The 26,735-nt window shown below is 40.4% G+C and overlaps 1 protein-coding gene across 1 annotated transcript in view; it reads left to right on the top strand.

Annotated features, from left to right (window-relative positions):
- The first annotated feature begins 591 nt into the window (after nt 1-591).
- Nucleotides 592-26,735, top strand: part of itgav (integrin subunit alpha V) — a 44,878-nt gene continuing 18,734 nt past the window's right edge. The window contains exons 1-13 of the mRNA XM_023337490.1: nt 592-1,206; nt 6,099-6,229; nt 12,959-13,047; nt 15,419-15,533; nt 15,751-15,812; nt 16,734-16,782; nt 18,318-18,437; nt 19,794-19,838; nt 21,005-21,048; nt 22,596-22,652; nt 23,931-23,983; nt 25,411-25,486; nt 26,573-26,702. Of these exons, the coding sequence (XP_023193258.1) occupies nt 1,037-1,206; nt 6,099-6,229; nt 12,959-13,047; nt 15,419-15,533; nt 15,751-15,812; nt 16,734-16,782; nt 18,318-18,437; nt 19,794-19,838; nt 21,005-21,048; nt 22,596-22,652; nt 23,931-23,983; nt 25,411-25,486; nt 26,573-26,702 (1,141 nt within the window). The 5' untranslated portion in view covers nt 592-1,036. The remainder of the gene's footprint in view (nt 1,207-6,098; nt 6,230-12,958; nt 13,048-15,418; nt 15,534-15,750; nt 15,813-16,733; nt 16,783-18,317; nt 18,438-19,793; nt 19,839-21,004; nt 21,049-22,595; nt 22,653-23,930; nt 23,984-25,410; nt 25,487-26,572; nt 26,703-26,735) is intronic.

The raw sequence follows: 26,735 nt of genomic DNA, 5'->3' as shown, positions 1-26,735 counted from the left end.
TATAAAAAACACTTGCTTTGCCTTATGCTAGCCAGTACAAGGTAAACATGTATTTCAGTTCATTTGAACTTTGAAACACAGTCACAACATGGTCACTAATGGAGGCTCATTTGGTGTTTAGCAAAAGTTACTCTGTGAAAGATGTATTGAAATAAAAGTTCAAATAAAATGTTTTGCTATGACTAAAAGGCAGCCATATTGGATTTTGAGGTCAAGTTATTATAAAACCCCCAACTTTCCCTCTTGAAAATCTGACATCATTGGACCGTTTGTGTATTGTTTCCACCTTGCTCTCAGAAATGCGTTCTTTGACCTCTATGTAAATATAGAAGCTGGTTTGGAATTAATGTTCCAAACCATTTTCAATGCCAAGTGGCACTAATTTGTAACCTTTTTTATTTTCTTTGTTTTTATGACTTGACAGTAACAAAGTCCAAGTCCCGATTTTAAAACGTCTGTCAGTACAACACCTAGTGAAAACAAAACAACTGGTCTCAAGCTTCCACAGTAAAGAACTCTGAACATGGTTGTTCTCCGTGCTTTTATTTTGAAATGAACTAAGCGGATGTTGTTAGCCGGGGGGGTTTAGCCGTAAATTTGTCTGACTTTAGCTTGTTGGAACAAGCTTCTCTGACACTTCCACACATTCCTCGTACTCAGACGGTGTTGGCCTCAGTTCGGGGGTCGGTTAAGGCACCCAGTTTCTTTTATCAGCCAAAAAAACAAGCCGACGAACCTCCGAAGGCGAACCGAGCCGGACTCCCTGTGACCCTCGCACCTCGCTCCGTTCGCTGCGTGCGGCTCGGAGGCTCCAGCTGGAAGCAGGGGACCTGGTTCATGTAACGCGTTACAAGACTTGTTCCTCCAGCAGCTCCGGTCGGGAAGACCGAGAGATTTTCAGCCTCCTGAAAGCGACGCTGTTTGGTGGCGCAACGCCACAGGGGAGTCTCGGTAACCAACAGGGGTGGACCGGGGTAGCGTCCTATCTGGGTCGGTGTTTTCCTGGGTGAAGCCGCGGGGATCTCCAGCAGCGGCCATGGCAGGGGGACGGACAGCTGCCGGGCTGCTCGTCCTGGTGTGTGTGAGCGTCCACCGCCAGGTTGCCTCCTTCAACCTGGATGTGGATAAACCGTTCGTCTACACCGGACCCGAGGGAAGCTACTTCGGCTTCTCGGTGGACTTCTTTAAATCCGCAACCAACCAAAAGTGAGTTGTTGTTTTGTTTTGTTAATGCACAATGGTCACGGATGGATTTCTAATGCTTATTCATACAATTTCCACCATTAGTCATAGAAAGTTTGGACAAATGTTACTTATATTTTATCCTAGCGTGGTTGAAGGCATAACGCATAACACTGGGACATAGACAAACTTTTCTCTGTTGCATTTCAGACATTTAAGTAACAACTAACATCTCAGCACTCTCTTTTGTTTTCCTTTCTCTTCTAACAAGAGTTGCACTGATCAGGCTTTTTTTTTTTTTTTTTTACCGGTGATGTCCGATTTCTTTCTAGATTTGTCTGACTAATCAAACTTATTTTTTTGTCTTTATGTGAAACACATTTATATAGATTAATTACGCACAGGTGTATGTTTAGAACGCTTTATTTCTGTTAATTATGATGATTTTACATTTATAGTAAATGGGGGGGAAAAATGACATTTAAAATTAGAAAACCGCGTCAGACCAATAATAAAAAAACAAAAACCTCTTTAAAACCACAGTGTGGGCGTAATGAACCTTAAAGGCTGCTCTTTTCAGGAGGTACTTTTAATCTGACAAACGACACTCATCACGGGCTAATACAAACAGAACATGTGTTTGACTATTGTGAATCAAATAGAAAGTTAAGGAATTCAAATATCTTTTTTTTTAATGCAGAAGTAGCTTATGTTTCTTACTTCAAGCTGATTTCAAAGCAAGCACTTTGAGGTGTTGCGATTTATTCACTATCTGAGCTGCCGATAACCAATCAGAGCGAATCGATAAAGAACTGGGCCACTAATATTGAACTGTGACTGGCAGAGAGCAGCAGAAAGTGCTGTACTCACAGACTCACTCTCAGTTGGGAATGTCCAGAGTGTCATTCTGCTTCACTTTTGGGCATAAAGGTATTCCTTTTGATTTCCTTATCAAATTTAACTGTAGGCTGATTTACTCCAAACACAGAAAAAGCTTAGATGTGAAAATGCAATAAAATACATTAAAAAAATACATAAAAATCTTCTAATTTTACAAACAGGCTCTTTTCTAACATGAGCTGTTTACGGTTTTCTTCTGATCTTTTTTTGTTTTGTTTTTTTTGGTGAATTTATACAATAAACCTGTTATTTTGAACAGCATGATTTACAGTACATGGTCAAACGTGTTTATTTTTTTGAGGAATTATGTTCAACTTGGAAAATTGTCATCTCTGCTGAAGTTGGTACATTGACTTAGAATTTTTAATGGTACTTGAGGGAGTTGCATTAAAAGTAGGAAAAACCCAAGATCCACAGAAATCGGTTGAAGACTGTATAAAGTAGCGTGGTACCATTCACTACGCAGTCCATTTATACACCAAAAGTCGTGTTAAACATGTCAATAAATCAATTTTATGCTGCAAAGTTATTAATTTAAACTAGTGGTACACTGATAGTAGTTTTCTGGCCGATCATCGATCTTTAAAAAGCCTGATCTGCCGATTCTGAATTTGGCCAATACCATTTTACATTTTTTTTGGACCGAAATGTCACTAAATATAGCAAAAAACTCACTGAATTGCCAATAGTGGAGTGACTGTTGTTAACTGCAGATATGCAGACATGACCTGGTGGGTCGGTCTGTCGGTCAAACCTCTCTTAACGGGAGATCAGAGGAGGACAGTGGTTGGTTTCTTGAACTTTATTTGGATAAGATTGGCTTCACATGTAAGCATCGGCCAATCACCGATCTCCCCAAATTAAGGAAATAACTGCAGGAATCCACCACTCAGTCAGAAAGGAGGAGGGTTTTAGCGCTGTCAATCACTCTTGCGCTCAACCTCTCCTCCTTGCTGGTTCACCACAACATATCGTGCCACAAATGCTAATGCTAGTTAGCGCAGCCACCGACGACAGCAGATAAATGGTTCTCCTTGAACTGTAATGTTTATCTGCCATTAGCACATTTACCAGCATGCACATGAGGATGATTGGCAGCACTAAGACCTGCCTCTTGGCTCTGATTGGTTGTTTTTGGTGAATTTCTTCAGACAGCCATAGTAGCTCAGGGAAGAGGTGCAGGAGATCGATTTTTTTTTTTCCAGTAGGACAATGACCCAACAGACTAACAATTCATGGAAAGTCTTTGAACAAAACATGTTCAGGTTTTTTCTGTGAAAGGCGGTTCTGTAAGCTCTGATTTAAGATGCATATTTCATCTTTTCATTTGTAAATAAGATGCCTTGCACTTCACAGTCATGCGCTAGTTTTTGTATGACATCTCAATAAAATGCTTTGGGATTGAAACGAGACAGAGTGGAAAAACTCCTGGTTTATACATACTTTGTTTTCTTCAAGAGGCTGCCTACATCGTGATTCAAAGCGGCCTAAGAGGAATATTTGCTTACTTCCAGAGATGACAGAGGTATTGTGTTTCCACCGTGTGAGGCTGAAGCATGCGAGTCGTCTCTGACTTTTGTCTCCCAGTTCCATGTTTCTTTTCTCGTGTCTATTTTCAGTACGTCTGTCTGACAAGATAGCAGAATACTTCCTTCGAGCGTCTCTGCACGAAAAGCGGCTCTTGAAGCGTCTTAAAGGGCTTAAGTTTAGTTTTTTGTTATGTCAATTATTTGACGTTTCCCATGTAAGTTGCACAGCCAAACTTTATCAACAAAACACATTTCTTCAACAAACACAACCTTCCTCTCACTCCCTCAAAAAAACCCAAACTCCTGCTGTTAAACTTTTTCTTAGATGTTTGCTACTCAAGAAAGATAAATCAGTAACAAATGATTTGGCCAATTTTACCAAATTCTTGATCGCCGAAGTGTTTGGGTTTGCTTCGTATTGAGTGATTTTATTCAGCAAAAGGCATTTTGGAGATAACGCACAACCACTCGTTACTTGTGTTACTACTTTTACAGAATGACAGAACACTCTGTCTCAATGTAGCTCTTCTAAATGTGTTTGTTTTTCTGCCTCCATTCCACTCAAACCAGAGAGTAATTAGGTTTTAGCTACTTCCTGTCATGCTATTCAGTCTGGTTCTGACATGTGCTTGTTGTGTATTAAGTGAATATTTCAAAGACAAGTGGGAAAGAAGGGTACACACTCCTTTCTACAATTAATGATACAGTATTCTTTTTTTATGGATGAATTTTGTCTTTCTTCTCTCTGATTTGACCTTGGATCTTTTTTAAGATGTACGGGTTTTTACGTGCATCCTTCTTAAGGCTGAATCAGGCAGAGGTTTGGACTTTGACTGGGTGATAGCACTAGCCATTATTCCCTTTGTCTGCTGGAGATTCGCTGCTGTGTTTGGCTTCATTGTGCTGCGTTTATGACCCAAATTGGGGTCGAGCTCCGGCAGTTGGACGCTTGCGCCATCTCTGTCTGGTCCGCTTTAATCGAACTCCGGTTTGTTTGTCAAGGAAGTCCGGTTCGTTTCGGGAGGTGTGAACGTGCAACTGAACTCACCCAAATCATCGCCACTCTACCACTTTGCTTGACAACTACTATAAGGTATATGTGCTGCTATACTGTGGTTGCCTCTGTTTCAAATAAGAAGCTGTTCATTACGGCCGAACATCACTACTTGAGTCTCGTTGGCCCTAGTGAGATTGTTCCAAACCCAAGTCAGTAAGTCGCTAACTAAGGTACGCAAAGATTGGGTTATCAAGGATTTCCCCCACCAAACCTGCTAAGTAGGGGGCGCTATAGGGCAGCCCATTGTGTTAAAAGATGTGAAGTTATAAAAATTTGGAGGTGTACGAGCAGGCCTCATAATTTGAAAATGATAGGATGAGGCCAAACAGGTGCAGGAATGGCGCACCTCCTTCAATGGCAAAAGAGTGTTCAGTGTGTGTTAAACTATAAATCTAGCTTAATCCATGTTTACTGTTACTGGTGTATAAAAAACGCTATTTAAAATAAACAAGCCTGGTGGGGGGCAAGTGAAGCCTGCTGACCTGCCAGGCTTGTAATACACTGGGGGAAACCCTGAGTTGTCCTTCTTTTGGAAACCTTTCACAACATGGCCTCTGACTTTGGGGATGTTCACACCAGGAAAACTATTTGCTACTTAATGACAGTTTTTCTCTTAAAATAGTTTTTCACTGATTTTATGATTCTGTCCTTGTTGATGTGCATCAATGACTGCATTTGCTAGGTCACTGCTGCCATCTTTCCATCTCAACATTGTGTTAAGACACACCCATGCGCTCCCATGTTTCTATAAAGCACATGCTGGTCTAACAGGGGAAGTTAAACTTTGTTTGAATTTTTCTAGTCGGCAATTTGCTGTTTTCCTGATGTTGTCAGCTGACATCCTAATACTCAGAACAAAAACGGCGACTGACCCGTTAGGTTTTTCCCTCGTCGTACGTTGCGATCCACTGGATTGCTTCCTGCAAATAAATCAGCTGCAATTAAAGCAGGCTGCTATGAACAAAGGCCTGCTGTTCTGAACACAGATGAAAACGGTCATCGCTGCAGGCAGCCAAGCACTCGCTTTATAATCGCCAAGCTGCCCTTGTATTTACAAGATTTGCAGAAGGGCAATAAATTCAAGAAACAAGAGTAACACAATAACTCTCACTTTAGTTATTCTAGAACCTGAATGAGCGGTCACTGTTTTTCTGGCTGATATTTGTCTGTTAAAACCGTTTGACAAGCGAGAGATATTACCAGGAGATTGAATGAATGAATGAATGATTGAATGAATACACTTTGATCTAAGCCAGTCCATTATAGCGCTGACTGCATTGATCTTTGAAAACTGAGAGATGACGATAGTCTGAAAGGACATCTTCCATCCGCGACCCGATTCTTGTTGAGAAACTGTTGACGAAATGCCTCTCTTTTTGTCTGCGTTCCTCATCTCGCTGGTACTTGACCGCCTTCCTTTTCCTCCTCAGCTCCGACGTCCTCATCGGAGCGCCCCGAGCCAACACATCGTCCAGCAGCACCGTGGTGGAGAGGGGAGCTGTGTACAGTTGTCCCTGGAAGAACTCCGCCAGCTGCCGGCAGCTGCTGTTCGATGACACAGGTAACCAGGAACAAACTCCCTAACGCACCAGAGAGCGACGTGTTTGTGTTTGTGGGGCACGCAGTCACTGCCATACAGTTACCCTAAATAAAAAAAGGAGTAATACATAGTTCATACTCTCACTTTTATCGTTATCACAATAGTTCCACAAAATGTCGGGATTAAACTTTAAGTCCGTATCGCCCACCTCTACTGTGTCGGCGTTAGCATTTCGGTTTTAGTCAGGCGCAGCTGCAGGAGATGATAGAGTAAACCACAATGGGTTTATTCAGGAGCCTGCTTCATGCTGCACTTCCTGACTCATGGCTAACTGTGAAAACGGTCTAAATTGATCACAGACAGAGTGACCCCAGAGTGGCCTGGAAACAAAACGCCGTCTTACCCGTTAGGTTTTTCCCTCGTCGTTCATTACGATCCACTGGATCGCTTCCTGCAAATAAATCGGCTGCGATTAAAGTGAGCTGTGATGAACAAAGGCCTGCTGTCACCACAAATGTATAACTTTGTGTTTTACAGTGGAATCAATAGGTTAATGAGGGTTGAGCTCAATATGCTGCTGTTGCCTCGTGTCAGGACACATTCAGGAATGTATTTTAAAGGAGGAATGTAGGTTCATCTGTGGAGGCAAGTTCTCTTCCGCAGGTTTCTCCAAGTTGCAAGTGTTTCTTTAACAGGCTGTCCCCTCTCATTAAAAAGTCTGAAATTCATCTGTCTTAAATTAGGACCTTAAAATGCCTTGAATTCATCAGAAAACAAGCAAGTTGTCCTTAAATACGCTAATTAAATGTCTCAGGTTTTCTCGTATATTCTCCTAGTCTGTATGTAGTCGTGGACACCAGGTTGTCTAGAGATTAAAACAATTTCAGTGATTTAAACATGTTTTATTCTCCTTTATGAGAACAGTCTGAAGTTTTTCTAATCATAAACATTGACCATTTTCAGGTGGTTATAATTGTCAAAGTTATGAATATTTTTTTCTTGCTGAGTAATAAACAATATTTTGATAAAACAAATAAATTAGGCAAGGTTTTTTTTTCTATTTAATGTGTGAATCACATTAAAAACAAGTTTTGCATGTTGTCCTTAAATTTAAGTTATTAAAAGAAAGACATTTAGTTTGCTCATTTTTGTAAGGTCAATTGCCTTCCAGTTTTCTTGCCTAGAAAAATATTGAGTTCATTTTCAGCATTAAGGACAGGATTTGGATGATGTGTTTTTGAAAACGCTCGTTGTATTTAGCTAAGTTTAATAAATGAATGAAAACCAGAGCTGGGTGAACCGAAATCTGCTTCTGAGTAAAATTGGCTGCATGGATGTGGTTTTATTTGAATAAAAAAAACATTATTATTAATAAGCCTGTCACGATAACAAATTCTGCTAGACGATAACTTGTCCAAAAAGTTATTGGAATAAACGATAATATTGTTTTTGAGACTATTTTCAAGTAATTTAATGTTAATGGCACAATAATGCAAGGACACATTCTAAAAGAACAATAAACTTTAGATTCTAATGAGCATTTAACACTGGGACTGAAAAACATTTTAAATATCCAAAATAAATAAAACAGAAACTACAAATAAAGTGAATTATAAAGTCTCTGTAAACAAACTTGGCCTCCATAAAGGCTATTTGAGACCAGTGACTGAAGTCTTCTTCATCCATTTTTTAGTAGAAAGGGAGAAAAACGATAAATCTGCAAATGAAAGTTGTTGAGCTCGTTTTAATTCATCACGCAATGAATTGATTTATTGCTTAGTGCGGCAGATAAATGGTTAGTGTAAATTCCAAGTTTTCTATTGTAAAAAGATTTTATTTTTGTTAATAATTTTGCCATTAGTAAAACTGAAACATTTCCATCTCCATCGGGTCAGATTTGTATCATTTTTGACCTGCAAACAAAATCACACTAAAACTATGATTGACTGCTCCGCATCCTTACTTCGCCATCTCTGAAAAAGCAGATAGAAGGTTTTGATGTTAGTGAGCAAACACATTTTTAACCTCGATCTGTTTAAAGTTATCTGATCTGTGAGATATCCTTCCTCTTCTGTTATCTGTGCTCTTTCCTTCCTGCTTCAGTCAGAAATGAGAGATATCACTGAAACATGATGTGGCAAATTAATAGAAATCTGCATCAGACAAAGTCCCACACAGTTACCAGGAGATGGGGAGTGAAGACCGAGTGTGCCACAGACAGGAAGCCAGTTTTTTGGTTGGTTTATTACTTGCTTATCACCATGTCTTGGGGCGTGGCAGCATTGCCTCACTCCTAAGGTCTAACTCTGACCATCACCGTCTCTTACAAGTACGATTTCCAAACACATTTTAACCCCAGATGAAACACACAAGCCTAGTAGATTTCCTAATCACTGTAAGACTCAGTAACAGCTGTTATGTGCGGCCTGAATCATCGGTCCGGATCTGCATGTGACTCACTTTGTTTTCCTCCAGGAGATAAACACGATGAGTACTAAGAAAAACCTTGAAACCCAGAAGGCAGAGAAAAAGACAAACGAGCTCCATCTTGCAGAACCTAAAACGTTCCCTCGTAGCAACTCGTGTTGCAATCACCGTCAGGTGTGCCGACTTTCCCAATTACAACGCATTGATGTTTTTCCGCCCGACAACCGGAGGTATTTCTATTATGTTGTGGCTTGTATCTGTTCCCATTCCTTCCCTGCTGTTAGAACGGCAGCTGGGTAAACACTCTGTAGGGCACAAACTTCATTTTAGCTGAATTGTGGCGACATCGCTCACACTTACTAATCACGTTAACTTTGTATCAGTCCTCTACTTTGCAAAATGCGTTGGGTTGGATCGCGTACAGGCCCATGTAAAAACGGCTAACCGATTCCCGTCTGCTTAGCCTGCTGCGTCGGAATGAGAGCTCATGTGTAACACTCAGCAGTTTCTTGAAACCAGGTCAGCTCTAAAAGCAGAGAAAACACTGGAAAGCTCTGATAAACAGAGAGAAGCTTTTGGAGCCGCTGGAACACAGAGTAGTTCAGGCCAAGAGGGGCGGCCGTGTGTTTGTGGGACGGGGAGCTATTGTGTGTGTGAGTGTGTAGTCGAGTCTGGTTGGTATTCTGTGGCAGACCTCAGCAAACTGAAGTTGGCTGTAACAAACACACCACACTCTAAAACATTGTAGCCCTCACCCCCTCCCACTCTTTATATCCACTAAATAGACACTACAGCCCTGATATTCTACATGCTTGGAATAACTTGTGTGCTAAGTTATGACTGTGTCATTTCAGAGCAACATAGACAAACGAAATAAACACTTGATGTTCGTTTGACCTTAGGTTTCATTGATGATTTCACAATAAAATGCTACGAACGTGAAATCTGCTGTTGTCCTCTTGAGCGTCGTACTAAATTGATTTGTATAATACATTAGAATTTGCCTACGATTGTGTTAAAGCAAGCCAGAAATTCACAAAAAGGTTTTCAAGGTTTTTATCTTTCTGATAAATTGTTTGATGAAGGACGTGATGACTTGTGACTTTGCTCCCCTCTATCTGGAACACACATGTGCAGTGTAGAACCTGTGGGAGTTCAACTCCTGTTTGTTTTTTTAAAAAACTGGATCAGTAGCAAATGTCCACATCTGAACTGGAGTTTAAAAGCCGTAAGTAAGTTGGAGATTAATATTGGCTATTCTTATAAAGTCTGTAAGGGTTGATGTCACTTTTCTTTGATCTTTCTTCATAAGCTTACTTTGAAGTTGGCAATAAAAGCAACCATCAATGAAATTAGGCAACTGTTGACTTGTTGTGGTTGTTGCGGGGAACTGTGTGGCTCTTTTAAATCAGCATAACCTTAAATTTCCCTACACAATAAACATCCAATGTTCTCCTTGGTAGCCAGAGTGTCAGTGGGTTAGGCTTCTTGGCTTTTGATAGACTTGTTTTAACACCTGTGGAGCATTTGGCCTCATGCGGCACTCAGTTCCAGGCATGTTATGCCCATAAAAGGTAAATTCATCTTACATGGCCTTATTAAGTGCAAGTTGTGTAGCAGGCTGTTCAAACAGGAAGTTTATGTTCTCGCTGCATTCAGGCTGCAGCCCTAATGGTGCAGAAAGATGGATTTAGCAAACATCTGCACTGGTCCAGTACCTTTAAGAAAAACTGACACTGAGAGCCTGTAGGGCCTAACAGAAACAGTTACTGAGTGGCCTAGTTGGATTGTTTGTGTGTGTGTGGGGGTGTGTGTGTTTTCTTACAAAGGAGGTCTTTGTCTTTGATTTGACCTGCATGATTGCTGACCAAAGCTTCACTGGAAGGGCAGAATTAACTGGAAGTCATTTGTGTGTGTGTGAATATGTATGTGTGGTATGACTCTGACTCATTTCTGACTCTTTTTCATTTTGACCAACTCACCACCGTTCACCACAGTCTTTTGTTCCTGCTGTTTCTTTTAAATGCTCTTTTAGATGTCAGTCATCTGATGTTAAAATGTGCTTCCCAGCTATTTTGAGCAACATGTAGCGGCAGCTATGCTGAAACAAAAAGATGTAAATATCTCCGACTTAAATCTATAGTTTTCTACTCTGCAATTATGCCATCTTGTCTGTGCGGTAAGATGGGTGCCAAAATTATACATCCATTAACGCATAGCAGCAGCCATTTAAAACATAAAAATTGTGATTTTGTAAATGAACAATTTAATAAGGAAGATATTTACTCCAAAGTGCTTCCACTTTGAAATGACTGCGTTTAACATTTTGCATGATTTTCTACAGCGTGTCCTTCTACTGCAACATGTCATGCAACACCAAGATTTTAACTAAACAAGCTTTAATTCATGTGAAAAACTAACTAAACATTTTCAACCTAAAGCTCCTAACGTGGCGCTCAGGAGGAGCGCGGCAGATGTCACTGTCGGAGAAAAGAGTTGTCCCATCAGACCGTCAGTTCCTGAAACCACACCAAAGAAAATGTTAAAAAAGAAAGCTTGTGGGGTGGACCACATTGCTTTAGACCACTGCTACTTTAATTATTAGGAGATGTATCTAAATGAACATTTTGAAACACTCTGGTTCTTTTTTGGTTAAATAGAAATTCAGGTGTTTCACAATTGAAGTTCAAAACGTTTAAAACTTCATAAGAATCACCCACAATGTATGCATATGCTTAGAACATTGCAACTATTTCTTTTTTAAAATACCCCATACCATATGTTGTCATTTTCTCATGAATTAAGGGAGACATGTTCTTTCCTGAGACTGAACTGTAATCATGTTGATCTTCCTTGAAATCATCAACCATCTCTATAATTATTATGAGCTGGTTTTAGAGGCGGGGGAGGATTTTGGTTGCAGCATTAACTCTAGTGTTGCTAGTGTAGCATTATGGTTGTAGAGTCATGTTCCTCTTTCTCAACTGGTTTCTGTCAACCCGTTGGTTTAGGAGGTAAGCGCTCAAATTGACAACAAAAACAGTCTGTTGTCGTGGCTACAGGCCTTCTAACATGGTAAATAGTTGATAGCAAACGCTCTGCATCCATTGGTGAATGATTCATTACCATACGGAGAGATTAGGGGTTCAGCATCTACTGCGTTGCCAAACTGGGGTAAACAAATCCTGTTCAAATTTGTCCACAGTGGGGCGTGCCGTGGTGGCGTAGCGGTTAGCACGACCCGTATTTGGAGGCCTTGAGTCCTCGACGCGGCCGTCGCGGGTTCGACTCCCAGACCCGACGACATTTGCCGCATGTCTTCCCCCCTCTCCTTCCCCGTTTCCTGTCAGCCTACTATCATTTAAGGGACACTAGAGCCCACAAAAGACCCCCTGGAGGGGTAAAAAAAAAAAAATTGTCCACAGTGTCTGATTGGCTTAAATGTGATTTAGCTGACGCTTTTCTGGTAACACAGTTCTGAGAATCAAGGGATTTTTAAAATCTACTTTCCACATAAATGTTTTTGTTTAATCAGGCTGGAAAATCCTAGAACATTTCCTCACTTTGTGTCTTGGCTGGCTGGAACATGTGTCTGCTTCCTTCATCTACTCATCTGTTTCCTTTGTGTCAGATTTGTCTGTGATTTATCTCTTTATTTATCTAAGCGACTCAGAGCTAAGTGATGTTTTTGGGCTGTGGTCTCTGAACTCAGCACGGCTTTACTCCTCTGTCTGTGGGCAGAGAGCTGGAGAGAACCAGCTGCTGTTGCCTCCATTATCAGTGCTCTGTTCATACATACAAAGTGTCGGTGTCAAATTTTGGTAATCTTCCCAGTGCTCTTCCAGTACTTGACTCGTTTCCTTAAAGCTGCAGTATTGTAGCTTTTATAAAAGTATATCTTTTTAACATGTTTTTTAAAACTGCCACCATGTTGTGACGGTGTGTTATGTGACAGATAATCTGTGAAAAGATCGATCCCCACCTCCTCCCTGCGCTGCTATTGCCGTCTGATGAGAAGCACCAAAAACAATCAATCAGAGCCAAGAGGCGGGTCTTAGCGCTGTCAATCAACCTTGTGAACGCTAATGTGCAAGTGGCGGAAAAGCAACTCACCATTAACTTTGAATCTTCTTTGTCCAGTAAGAACTGACACATTAGTTCTTGGTTATGGTGCATTCAGTGATGGGAGAAATTAGGGTATTTTTGATGCTTAGCCTACAGTCGGATACCTCTTACCAGTTGATTCTGTGAAAGAACATTATTTTCTGTAATCTAATTTAACAATCATCTCTTGTGCTTTTTTCTTTTTTTCTTTTCTCACAGATAACCGATTTAAAGATGGCAATCAGATCGAGTTTAAGTCCAAGCAGTGGTTTGGTGCCTCAGTGCGATCTGACGGAGAACACATCCTGGTAAGAGCTTAAACACACACATTTGTGTTCAGTTCTCACTAGCTGTGTTAAAATAACAAATGTTACATAAACGTTGTCAAAAACCAAAAATCAAGCAATTTTGCAGTCACTGTGCCTCCAATTAAGTTCAATTTATATCACAAGTGAAAAAGTTTGTTCGCAGCTTATTCGTGGTTTTTGCCAGTGGCAACGTCCGGTTGTTGATTGTGTGACGCGAAACAAGTGTTTCCATTGCAGTTTTGCGAAATAAACCAATTTTGGTACAGCCATAAAAGAACAATTCATCCTTGCACTAAAACTTCTTATTGAAAAACAAGTGTTTTATGAAAATGGCGTTTTTTCCGTGAAGCAAATTTATTTTCAAAATGTCAGATTGCTGAATTATATGGCCAATGGAAACACAGCCGCTGTGGAGCACAGACTGCTCAAACTGGAGATATTAAGTGTTGCCTGGCATTCAGTCGTTTCCATTCTGTGCCATTTTGCGTTTGACCGCGGAGGATTAAAATGTGAGGAACAATAATGCCGATGCAATGAGCGCAAGATTTATAACATTGATAGAACAGATGCGCATTCTCTCCAGAAATCCTCTGGATTGGGCGCTGGGCCAAAAATGTCAAACTTGAGGAAGATTATAATTTCTCATTACCCATAAAGCAATGAGAAATAGACATAAAAATCCTTATAGTTTAATTACTTGTTAGTTTGTTTTCCTGAAGGGTGGTGTGTATCAAAGGATGGATGTAGAAATACCAAAGTCCATGTTGTGGGGCGGGTCAGGGGAACTGGAAGCATGGAAACCCCCACCTCCTCTTGAACCTGAACAAAACAAAGGGCAGGGTTGTGCAGCAGTAGAAATAAGCCGAACACCTTTTCCATGAAGGGAATATAAACCCTGTAGTGCACACCTGGGCAACACATTGGACTGGAAATGAAATGGTAAACACATGAGACTACCTCAGCTATAGATTAAACACATTCACCTCATCTTCCCATTGCTTTATGCTGCTGTGACACTAAAAATCCTGAAACTCTGGGAGTCCTTTTTCCACCTGGAAGGAGTTTTGAATATTACAGTAGTTAAAACAAACTGTTCTTGGTTTAAAAGAAAAACCGGTCTAAGGTGTCTTCAGTTGGCTGAAGTTGACTTGGAGTCATGCAGAGTAGTAATAAAATGGTTTTATTGTGAAAAAGAGAACTTGAAACCTAAATCCATTTCATATAGCAGCTAAGAAATAAGCATTTGTCCTCAAATAAAGAAAATAGGGTATGTTTAACAAAGCCGTACAATATTATGTTGTTTCTTCTATTTTAACATTTTCCATCATTGTTATCTCACCTAATGCTTAGGGATGAACCGATAAATCATTCCCGATTTCCTTAATTTTGGGAGACTGGCAACTAGCCAATAGTTACATGTGAAACCTCCACAAAGGTCAGAAAATCAGCCGCTGATCCGTTTTACTCTGCCATAAGACAGGGCTGACAGACAGACCCGTCTACCTGGGCACGTCTTCACGTACACGGTTAACAATAGTCGGCCCACTGTTGTCAATTTGACGATACGCGTGATGTATTAAAGAAAAAGGGACGCAGTGCTTTGCTAGTAATTGTCAATACTACGACAACTAGGTAGCAAAGTCCAAGAGTATCACATTTCACAGGTCAAGAAAGGTTTTAATTAAAAAGAACATATTGAGGGAGAGGAAAGTAGGCCAGCTATGCTAACTTGGCTAGCTTGACTTTGATAGTCTTAAGATTTAGATGTGCTGCAGAATTTGGTGTGTTTCAGATCAGTTAAGAAAAGAAGAAAAACGTCATCCACACACCAACTCTGACAGACCATCAGTAGAGCAGGTGTTTAAATTGGCTAATCAACCACCGCTGTGTTGAGATGATCACTTATTAATAATCGTTAAATACACATCAAGCCTGAAAATATAATTCTTCACCAGTTTGAATGTTCGGTCCTCAGAGAGATGTTGTGAGTCAGTTGCTTTGGCAACGAGCCTGTGTGTAGCGTAGCCAACACAGAGGGCGAGGGGGGAAAAAAGAGTGATTTTGAGCTATTTTTGATGGTTTTTTCTACGTTATTCCTTGCTTTGCTGTGGCGCACTGCACTAAATTAATAATACCTACATCCCCAGGTTTCACTTTGTTCAAATTGTTCTGCCGAGGCAGTGCGGCTTTGGTTGGCTACTTCTGAGATTTTAAAAAATTGGCATCGGCCAAAGTCTGAATCGGCAGGTCAGGCTTTTTAACGTTTGCTGATCTGTGATCGACCAGAAAACTGCGACCGGTGCACCTTCTGCTAGTAACTGCTTGCTCTGAGTTTGGGTCAGACATTCTGAATGTGTCTGTTGTATTTCAGGCCTGCGCTCCCCTCTACCAGTGGTCCACCTTCGGCTTCAGCGAGAGGGAGCCTGTGGGAACGTGTTACCTGAAGAAAGGAGACACAGTGGTGGAATACTCACCCTGCAGATCCAGTATGTTCTTCATTGTGTTATCGGATGCTTTATTTGAGGTCATCATGGAGCTTAGGTGGAAAATTACATTACTCCCAGAACATAGCAGCAAATCTTCCAGCTCAAGCTAAAACTAATGCAACTTCAAAAAAAACAGAGCACTACTTCCGGTCTCAGCCTTTATAAATGTGAGATTGGGATTTGATGTTTCCAATGTTTCACTTTTTTTTCCCTCCAGATTCCCACACTCCAGAAGGACAGGGTTTCTGCCAGGCTGGCTTCAGTGCAGACTTTGTTAAGGTAGGCAAGCAGCACAAAACCCAAATAGATCATCATTTAAATATTTATGGAGTTAGTTTTAAACAGTTTTTATTATGTGACATAGACATGTGAGGCCAATTCATGCCTCACAGGCATGTAAGTTGTAAATGAACTGAGCTTGTGCAGTGTGTGTGTAAAGTCAGATCATCACTCATGGTGCTTATAAGCTGGAGACTGAGCCAGAGCCGCTCAGTTCCACTTTTGATCTTTGCTACCAGTTACATTGCTGCAAGTGTTTAATGATTAATTAGAGCAAAGAAAATCATGAAATTGTTTTCTTAAGTAAACATGTCTGGATTTCAAGGACTTTTTATTTTCTGTACATCGATCATTACGTGTTCGAACTAAGATCTCTAGCAATATTACCAATATAGAAATTAACACAATTCTGCATTTAATTTGAACAACACTTTTGAAAATAAAACAAAGTATAGCCAATACAACTAGACATAAATTCATGAAATTGATATAAATCCACGCTAAAGGTGGAATAAAATGGCATGTTCAGTTACATTGAGGAACATTTTGGATTATGTAATCTTAATTATAGAAAAATTTGCAAGAAAGCCTCAGCAAAAAGACTGGGCTCCAAAACAGCCATTGTATTTTTATGAGTTTTCTGCTGTTTATGGAGTTAAAAATCTTTGGTTATGCTAGTAGAAGTTTGTAGGTGGCGTCGGCGTCAAATTAGTTCTTGTTTGAAAAGACAAAAGGAAGACTAGTTTATTCCAGCAATCCATGTTTGCTTTTTATTTTATCCTTTCAATATGGGAGGTCTTTTATTCTTCCCACATCACAGGAGTATAAACATGCCCTGATGTTTATGAACCTGAAAAATAAAGTGAGCGTAATACTGAATTTCGTTTTTCTTTCTTTCTTTTTTTCTGTTTATGCCTTCAGAAAAGTAACAGAGTTGTGGTGGGAGGACCAGGCAGCTTCTACTGGCAGGGTGAGTGTTCAGTGCTCAGATCTGGATAAATTACTTTCATTCATTCATTATTCTGCTTTATTTTTGTTTGTTTGTTGTTTTTTTTTGTTGCTTGTTTTAAATGGAAGTTTGAGTTCGGTATCTGGGTGCAGATACCGAACTCCAGGATTTCTTCTAAAAACTTGCAGAGCTTGTTTGAAAGCGCTCTCAAGGTTTCCTCTGGATAGTTATTCTGGTACAGATTAGACCTTGATGTAACCAGAATAAGTCTGAGCCTTAGTCTCTATTACCAGAGTGTTTTGGCCAAGACATATGAGAGCTAAAAAGCAGTAATTAATGACGACAAATGCATTCAGTCCCGAAAGATGTACCCATCACAACAGAATTTTAACATAAATAGTATCTGTTTTATATTTTCTTTCTACATTTTATTTCATTTTTGCATGTAATGATTTATAGTTGCTGGTAGGTGGGTCTTATTATATTAGGACAGAGCTGGGCAGCCCTTACTGCTCCCATCTGTTTCCTGCCTTTAAATGACACTAAGCTGCTCCCAGCCATCTAATGTTTTAATCCTTTTTTTAAAATAAATAGTGTCACGTCTAGCTGAAGCAGAGCATCTCAAAAATGTTGGAGGAGGTGCTAGTGAAACTTTTACGTTTGCCCCAAATCGCCCCACAGCCCCCCAAAAACGTCACCGTTGAATTGTACAACCATAAGCCTTCTCTAGATCCACAGAGAGCTGATAGACTAGACGACCAAACTCCCACGTTTCCTTAAGCAACTCCGCCAGAGTAAAGATTTGTCCACTTGTCTTACGGCTGAGACAAAATCCCACAGTGGTCCTCCTGGAGCTGAGCTGCATCGTTCAGTCAGAAACTCTTTTCCAACATTGATCCACGTATTTGACACATGCTACGTATTGAACCGAAGAAGCTGTTCTGAATGTGAGCAGTTGGGTATAATTCTGACTCTGTGCCTCGTCTCACACCGGACAGCAGCTTGCGTCATCACCGCCTTAAGAGTTTAATGAGGGGGTGAGGTTCAGGTGGGCCGAGCGGCAGACGATGTGTCCACAGCGGCGGATGGATGTAATCCCCGTTAGCCCGTCTGACCTCAGAGGGCGTGACATCCTGAACGCTGACTCAGGAGCATACATGCTTTCTGGCTGCGTGGAGCGGCTCCTCCTTGGCTGTGTTCTCCTAATTATTGTTTCCTGTTGAGTCAACAACCACACACACACAACCACACACACACACACACACACACGCCCACACACACACACACGCACACACACAGAGCTCTGTTTCTGATTAGATGGCTGTTAGCATCATGTTCCCGTGGCTGCTTTAATAATGTCGGGGGGGGTTTCTACACCCAAAGTGTTCTTTAAAATAAAATTTTTAAAAATCCTATTACTTTCACTTATTTCTCTCTCTGTATATTTTTCCTTCCTAACTTTATGTTTTAGATTTTCTTTTCCAGTTTTGGACTTTTCAGATTGCGGGATCTTGAATCTCGATTTGTTCCTCAACGTTCTCCTCTTCTCTCCTCAGGCCAGTTGATTTCAGACAACGTCGACGAGATTTTAAAACGCTTCAACGACTACATCACGCCGTACGGAACCACACTTTCCACCAAACCAGCCGGTGCCCAGTATGACGACAGCTACCTCGGTATTCACACACACAAACACCCTCCCCCACACACACACACACACACACACACACACCTGATTAAGACGTTCTATGCTGCCAAAGGTTTTCGCTCTCCCGTCCGGATGATCAAATTCAGGTGTTCCAATCACTGCTATGGCATCAAGCCGGTATTTCACAGAGGAGTTGAGATTGGCTCAAAGATAGTTGCATAAAGAGTGAGTTTCCATGGCGATCCGGTTGAATCCAAGCCTTACATCACCAAGTGCAATGCAAGGTTTCGGATGCAGTGCTGTGAAGCATCCCATTAGGTCTGAAATGATTAATTGGACTCATCGCGATGAATTGGTGATTTAGTTAATCGTCAACTAATTTAGCGATCAATCAACCGTTTCCACCGTTTGCTGAAAGCAATACTCAGAGCAGTAATTAAGCCAAAACTGAACAAATGTATATCTACATTTGCCTTTAAAATAATAATAAAAAAAACTTTCTCCGTAAATGATTTTTGCCTTCAGGTTTTTAGCTTCCGGTTCAAATTCTGTAAAATCAATCTCCTATTAGGCACCTTTTGCTATCCATAATTCTTAATCGTTTAATCTAAAAAATAATTAACAAATCAGTTCTACATTGTACTGATGCTAAATCTAGGTAACTCAAGCTTTTCACATGCTGATGTTGGAAGTATTTTTTTTATCTTGTAGATTCATCCTTTGCTGCAAAAGCCCAAACATACGCTAAAGGAATGCTGCGTTATTTCATTTTAGGCAGTAAAATGTTTATTTTCTTATTTAAAAACCAAATTATTTGTTTATTTGCATTATTTAATGCATTTCTAATATTGTGCAGAAAAGCGACTTAAATGGTTAAATGAAAAATCTGCAGAAGGAGTGGAGTTTTTCCATCCGATTAATCAATTAATTACTGCAATAATCGATCAGTCCAGCAGACATGTCTGGGTTTGACTGTTTCCAGGGTAACAACACTTGCTTATCCGTATCTATGAAGTGTATAGTTTGGTAGAAGGTCTCAGGACTCGGCTCCTTGGTTCCAGTGAAAGGAACTCCTAATTGTTCAGCACACCACAACTTTCCTGCCTCCATGTTTGTGGGAGTAGTTTGGGACTCAGCCGCTTCCTGTTCCAACATGACCGCTTGTACCAGAACACAAGACAAGATCCTTAAATATGTGGATTAGCAAGCTTGATGTAGGAAAACTTGACTTTTCTGGAGACCAAAAAAATGGTGGCTGAATACTTTGAGCAGTTTACAGAGGCTTTTTGAAGGGATTTCTTGATTTCCGCCGCATTAACTTAAACACCATGACTTGAAGCCTAGAAGGTCACAGGATCTGAGTCTTTCTCTCTCTGTCGAACAGGATACTCTGTGACGGTCGGGGATTTCAACGAGGATGGGAAGGAAGGTATGTCCGCGCTGATTCCAACAGTACCAACACTTTTTTGAGGATGCATCTGCTTATTTAGTTTTATTTCCCCCCTCATAAAACTCAATGAACGGAGAACTGTTTGAATGTCTACAAAAAGACATGAAGAGCTGAAACTGGGTTAAGTTTGCTAAGTGCTTGAAATAGAAGTCAATTCGATGTAGAATGTGACGTTTCAGCGTCTCGTTGTGACACTCGGGGTAAAATCAGTTTGTGGTTTTGCTGTGCTCGCATGTCTAAAAGGTAAAATTAAAAACAAAAAAGTACAAAGGGACAGGCAAGCAACAACTTGATCCCACTGCTGCAAATTTATGGAAACATTTTGACATGTAAACAGAAAAAAACAATTAACGCTATTGCAAAAGCATTTTTACTAGCGCTGTGTTGTGGGGGGAAAAACTATTTTACCAAGCACTGTCAGGCGAAATCACTCAATCAGGTTTATTCATATATTGTGCACCATACAGAGGCTGCCATCAGTGAGGCTCAGGCAGAGGGAAAGAGAAGAAGCAAGTAGAAATCGATTAGGGCTTGTTTTGAGGAGTGGATCTCGTCCTGTGCATTTGTGAATTATGAGACAGTTTTAGCGCCATAAAATTGCTTTGGAAATAACAATAGTTATTTAGCTTAGAAAACAGGGGAAGGTGGCAGGTAATGCAAGCTAACCGCTTCGTATTGGGTGTCAAATGTTTGCAGCGTTTCTCAAAATGACAATATTTAAGGCTTTAGCGACTGTTGTTCAAATGGAAATGATCATTTTAATTTATCATGCGATTAACTGATTTATTGCTTATTGTGACAGGCTTAATCATGTGGCGCTAGTCTATAACACGTTATGTTATTTTGATACAAATTCAGAAGGAAAGTAGACATTTTGTAGTTTGAGTCTCATATTGTGTAGTAGAGCATTCTACCTTTTTGCTTTTTGGCTGCTTGTAAAGTAACTAGTTATTCAGTCAGGCTTCCTGCTCTGGTTGCCAACCTGCAGTCAGCTGCTTAACAGACATCCCACTTGTTGTAATTTTTTTAAAGTTTAACCTTTACTGCCAGTACTAACAGCAATACACAGAGGTTCTTAAAAACAACAAATGTCCCTGGATCCTCCACTTAGATCTCATCAGTTCTCTCTATTCTGTCTTCAACAGATTATGTGACTGGAGTGCCGAGGGGGGACAAGGCACTGGGTTATGTAAGTGTCACAGGCCAAACTTGTTGCACTTAAGCTTCTGTTGCTCATCTGTGATGTGAGACAATAACTTTTTTTCTACATTCTAGGTAAATTGCATATTGATTTAGCAACGAGTTAAATGCTACATTGCTCTAAGTCCACAAATGCCTCTAAATCCTGAAGGTTATGGTTTCACATTATCACTACATTCAGACCAGTTAGAAAACCTTTCCCCACCTCTGCTATACTTTTTTGCACAACATCTGACAGGTTACATGTTTAAATTGCTTTAGTTATGCATCTCAAAGTATATAATGCCTTGGTGTAAAAAAACAAAACATTCTTAAATGAGTTATTACTCTGTCTGTGCATTTTTTAAAAACTCTTAAATTTCTGCATCTGAAATTAAGGCCTTGAAATGTCTTAAATTCATTTAAAAAAAATATTTTAATCACGGATCTTAAATTTGTCTTGGCAGGACTAATTAATGTAGTTTATTTTTCTCACAAGACTTTTCTGTCAGGCAAACGTTTTGAGTCCTATGCATTCTGTGTGAGAGAGCAGTCGGTGATACACAACTCAAAGACGAAATGTTTGCAGAGCCGACAATTACAATTGATTCAGATTCTATTAGTGATTATATATTAAGCTAACTGTGCTAACTGTTAGCACAGTTAGCAATGTAGTAGCATTACTGCTAACTGCACAGTTTGTGCAGTTAGCATTACCAACCGATTTCTCTGTGCACCTCTGCTAATCAATGTGTCACATTATTATAAAAATAACAGCTGACCGTGGGTCTGATCAGTGTTTTAAGGAACTTGACGATCACTACCATGTCCCAGTTCCTGTCTCTGTTTCTGCTTGCAGAATGTGTCTCGTCTACTTGAAATAAACGAGAAGTGTTCTTTTTATTTTAAATTGCTCTTAAAGCTGCAGTATGTAGGTTGTTTTTTAAAAATCTTTTTCTTTTCTTACATATTTGTTGAAACTGTCGCCATGTTGTGACAGTTTGGTATGAGACATAATCTGTGAAAAAGTTGAGGTCCTCCATCTTCTCCCAGTGCTAACTAGAAACAACCGATCAGAGCCAGGAGGCGGATCTTGTGTGGTGCTATTTTCACTTCCTCTCTTGCTCTCCGCTTCAGCTAGCATAGCCTGTCATGAATGCTAAGGCTAGTTAGTATAGCCTCAGATGACGGGGGCTAAACAGTAAAGTTGTTTCTCTGCTATTAGCACATTTGGCGACGAGTACATGAGGTTGATTAACAGCGCTAAGACCCGCCTCCTGGCTTTGATTGGTTGTTTTTGGTGCATTTCTTCAAACAACAATAGTAGCTCAGGGAAGAGGTGGAGGAGATTGATCTTTTCACAGATTATCTGTCTCATAACAAATGTGTAAAAAACACATGTTTTAATAAAAGCCACAAAGTGCAGCTATAAACCCATTTAATTATATATTACATTATATGTTACTATCATTTTAAAAAGGTTCAATTAGCAGACTAATTGATCAGATCTCGGTGTAGCCGGTGTGATTTTTATTATGTTCTGCGTTGCTGCTTCAGGTGAACATCTTCAATGGAGCCAACATGGAGTCCATGATCAACTTCACCGGCTCGCAGGTAAGCCTCGGTAAATAACGCAAAGCACAGGCGGCGAGTTCTGGCTGCGTAGATGTGTCATTTCCCACAATGCAGGTCCGCTCGGCACCATCTGGAACGAGTGTGGAAAAACCGTCTCCTCTCATAAAGTCGCCCCCGTGCGAGCCAGCAGTAATTAACCTAAATGCGGCGCAGCAGAAACAGTCATTTCGTTTTGGCACGTAATTGTCCGACAGAATGAATGAAATTACATGTTCAATGCCGTTAAGATCAGCTGCACTGCAAATGAGTTACGGCCGCACAGGCAAGAGGCAGGAAAGGGTGTCGAATTAAAATAGTTCTGCGGCATCTAGATAAACTTTTCAACCTGTATTCAGTTTGCGGTAAACCGTTGGATAATGTCGGCAAAAGCAGCCTTGTAGTGACGTGGCTGCTGAGGAGGAGAAGCTCTGCTGCTCCGCTGACTGACTGACTTCTGGCTGGATTTCTTTCTGTCCACATGATGGAGAATCTTCTCCTTTTAACAATCAGGCAGCTGATTTTCTAACCTACATAGCTCCATATGCAGGCCTGTCACAGAAACAAGTTTTTATAGGACGATAACTTGTTCCAGAAGTTGTCGCGATAAGCGACATTATTGTTGTTTCGAGACCATCTTCATGTGATTTGATAACACATTCAAGAATCAATAAACTTTCAATTCTAATGAACATTTAACACTGGAACTGGAAGACATTTTAAATATAAAAAAACAACAACAAATGAAATGAATTATGGAGTCAAAAAAAGGTTGAGACCAAAGCACCACTGAAGAGTTTTTTCCAGTTTTTAGTAGACGGAAAAGAAAAATTATAAATCATGCTCGTTTTAATTTATCATGCGATTAACTGATCTATTGCTTATTTCCAAGTTTTTGATCTTCTCCTGTTACAGCCTCATCCTTCATGCACCTCCATCACCTAAAATGTGGGAAAGCCCAATTTGCTTAAAACCCCTCTGGTCGTTCTGGGTCATGTTGACGCTGAATGAACTCTTGATGCTGGCGGCGGAGGGCAGCGGGTTGAAAGGACGGGAAGAGGAGGTTGTGATGACAGACCTCCTCTTCTTGTTCCTGCCCGTCCTGAATAACCCAACAACCTTTATCATGTTGTCTCTCTCTGAACATCTTGTTTACGTCCGTGGCTCGTTGACTTCTGTTCTCTATTGCCGCTCATGCTCCCGTAGAGCGCTCTCTGACTTTTGTCCTGGTTTCCATGTTTCAAAGTCAGCTTTTCTACCTCCCCTCTCTCTCTTGTGCAGTTGGCTGCCTACTTTGGATATTCAGTAGCTGCCTCTGATGTTAACAGCGATGGGTAAGTGTGGTTTTCCTGCCTCGTCCTCTAATAGCTGACATTTCCTGGCTGTGGCGCTAAAAACCACTCGAAGGCTTAATGAAGCACGCGTGTAAACCCCACACCACCTCCTGCCCTGGTGGTGTTTAAGTGGAACCAGGCGCACGCTTGGTGTTCAGGTGAAATCATTAAACGCAGAGGTCACATTTGAAGTGTTTACGGCTCTGCTTATTTAGAACTTGTGTAAAAAATGTATTCATTTACCCAGAAATGTGTTGCATTACATCTGAACAAGGGCAACTCACCACATTTATTGACACCTGTGGAAAGCACTTCAACACCAATGACTTTCTGTTTCCTTGGGCTATGAATATGATCATGACACGTCTTTTAGATGCTCTTCAAAATTGGAACGTCATGCGAAAATGCCGTCATGTAAAGCAGACGTTTGTTGACGTCCATATGTCTGCACTCACCTAAACCTGCTAATGAGATGCCGTGAGATGTCTCAGTTAACCTTTGCCCCACGTATAAGAACAACAGGGGGATTTTGGTTTTCTGAAAAATATTAAAACCTGACATTAGCTGCATTTCCATTACAAATCTTTGTCTATATTCTCATGTCAAAAACACAATTTCACAATTACGAGGCTTTTGTCAGATATGGAATAAAATTGAAATCACACGTGAATAAGCTTGTTCACGCAATAAGTCATTAAAAATTATGGCAATTATTAGGTGAAATAAAACAGTTAGGTGAAATTATATTCACATTTCAGCTGTGGCTGAAGTTTTTGTCTACTTATTCAGGCTTGGCAGCGGCTATGTATGTGGTGGATTGTAGCCGGCAATTTTACAGAGGATTCAACACGTTGGAATGACATAACTTTTCATGAACTGCGACACACCACGGTTGTCTTAAACAGGAAGACAACTACTTCCTGTTGTCGTCTTTGTCGTTTCTACCAGAAGTAACATCCGGTTGCCGATCACATCACTCATGATGCGAAAGAAGTCTTTCTGTTCCAGTTTTGCAAAATGCTTCTATTCCTATGCGGCTAAAAAAAAAAACAACACCTCATCCTAGTGCAAAAACCTTGAAAAACGTGAGTTTCTTCTAAGTTACTGTGTTTCTATTAAGCAAATTAATTTTTGTAATTTCAATTGGTTAACGGAAACGCAGCTCGTGTCCGACAGAGGAGAGTCTCTCGATTCTCTCCTAATCAGAGCAATCATCTGTAACAAAGCTGTGAGAGGACATGTTTATCTTGTCTGCCATTGGTGATTTGCAACCCCTACTCCTAGCTAAAGAGCGCTAATAAACGCAGGAAACTCATTCCTTGAGTGTCGGGTTCCAAGGATGTTTCATTTCAGTGAGTTTTACTGTGAAATGAACAGAGGACCAGATGAGACGGTTGGTTCTCATTTTCATGTCGTCTGGGTTTCAGGTTTGTGGACGTGTTGATTGGAGCTCCCCTCTTCATGGACCGAGGCTCGGATGGGAAACTGAGGGAAGTGGGACAGGTAGGAAACACACACATCAACACACACACGACAAATATCTTTGTTGTAGCCATTCACTCCTTGTGCCAGTCACAAGGAGTGAATGGCACACGAAGCCATTCACTGAATGTGCACACGTAGCAAAGCAGCTGGAGGAGATCAAGATGAATCCCTGTCAACACAGTAGATGTTTTTTTCCACACCAGTGGAAAAAAAATAAAGATTTTTTTAAAAACCCACCCTGAATACTTGCGCTGTCATGACGACACAGATGAGTAAAAACATTTCACGTGACAGTTCACCTCTGCAGAGATCCTTCTCTGAATATGTCTAGCTTGTATTGTTTTTATCATATTCCAGATGAACCCAACATTAAAACATGTTATCTTTTGAAATACAACTGTAATAATAAAATGGCAATGGGAATAATCTATCATTTAAATTAATTTGATTTAGAAATAATTAAATTGTATTATAGATTTTGTTTAAAGTTTTTGTCTAAATACTATAAAAACTATAAAACACTTTTTTTTTTAACCCAAGGTTTGTCAGACTGTGAGAATCTTCAGCTGACCCTTGGCCAATTTGTTCCCCCTACAGTCTAATTCACATATATTTTTGGGGATTTTGATGAAGGAGTTAATTTAAGAGGCTCCCCAAAGAATCAACATGTTAGCTTTGAAGCATTGGGAATCATTTCTGATTATCTGTTTTAAATAAAAATACTTGTTAAACATTTGTGTTTCATTCCTGGTTATCATTGGTTTATTAAAGGCTGGAACAAGATTTATGTCCAGACTTTCTAAAAAAAACCACATTTCTGAACTTTTGGCTACTGTCAGATAAAACCAGAACCCATTTAGTCTCATCTACTTTTATGCATTAGTTCACACTTTAACCTGATTCCCTTTTAATAATTTTGTTTATGGTTTGAGATGGAAATGTATCCAACATCTCACTTGTACTTCTTTAGGAATACATATAGATACGTATTTCCTGCTCCAAATTACCCACAAAGTGATGATAAATATAAGAGAGGAAATGAGTAGTTGGTGCAGGATTGATCCAGCAGACAGAACGTGTAATTTGTTGCTGCGTGTTCTCCAGGTGTCCGTTTACCTGAGCCGAGGCGGCTTCTCCTTTCAGCCGCCGCAGCTGCTGACTGGAGCGGAGGTTTACGCCAGATACGGCTCAGCCATCGCAGCGCTGGGGGACCTGGACAGGGACGGGTACAAAGGTTAGACCCTCCGGCATAATGTCTGTTGCTTTA

The sequence above is a fragment of the Xiphophorus maculatus genome, chromosome 7 (assembly GCF_002775205.1).
Source record: "Xiphophorus maculatus strain JP 163 A chromosome 7, X_maculatus-5.0-male, whole genome shotgun sequence".
NCBI lineage: Eukaryota > Metazoa > Chordata > Actinopteri > Cyprinodontiformes > Poeciliidae > Xiphophorus > Xiphophorus maculatus.
This window is presented reverse-complemented; position numbering and strand designations above follow the sequence as displayed.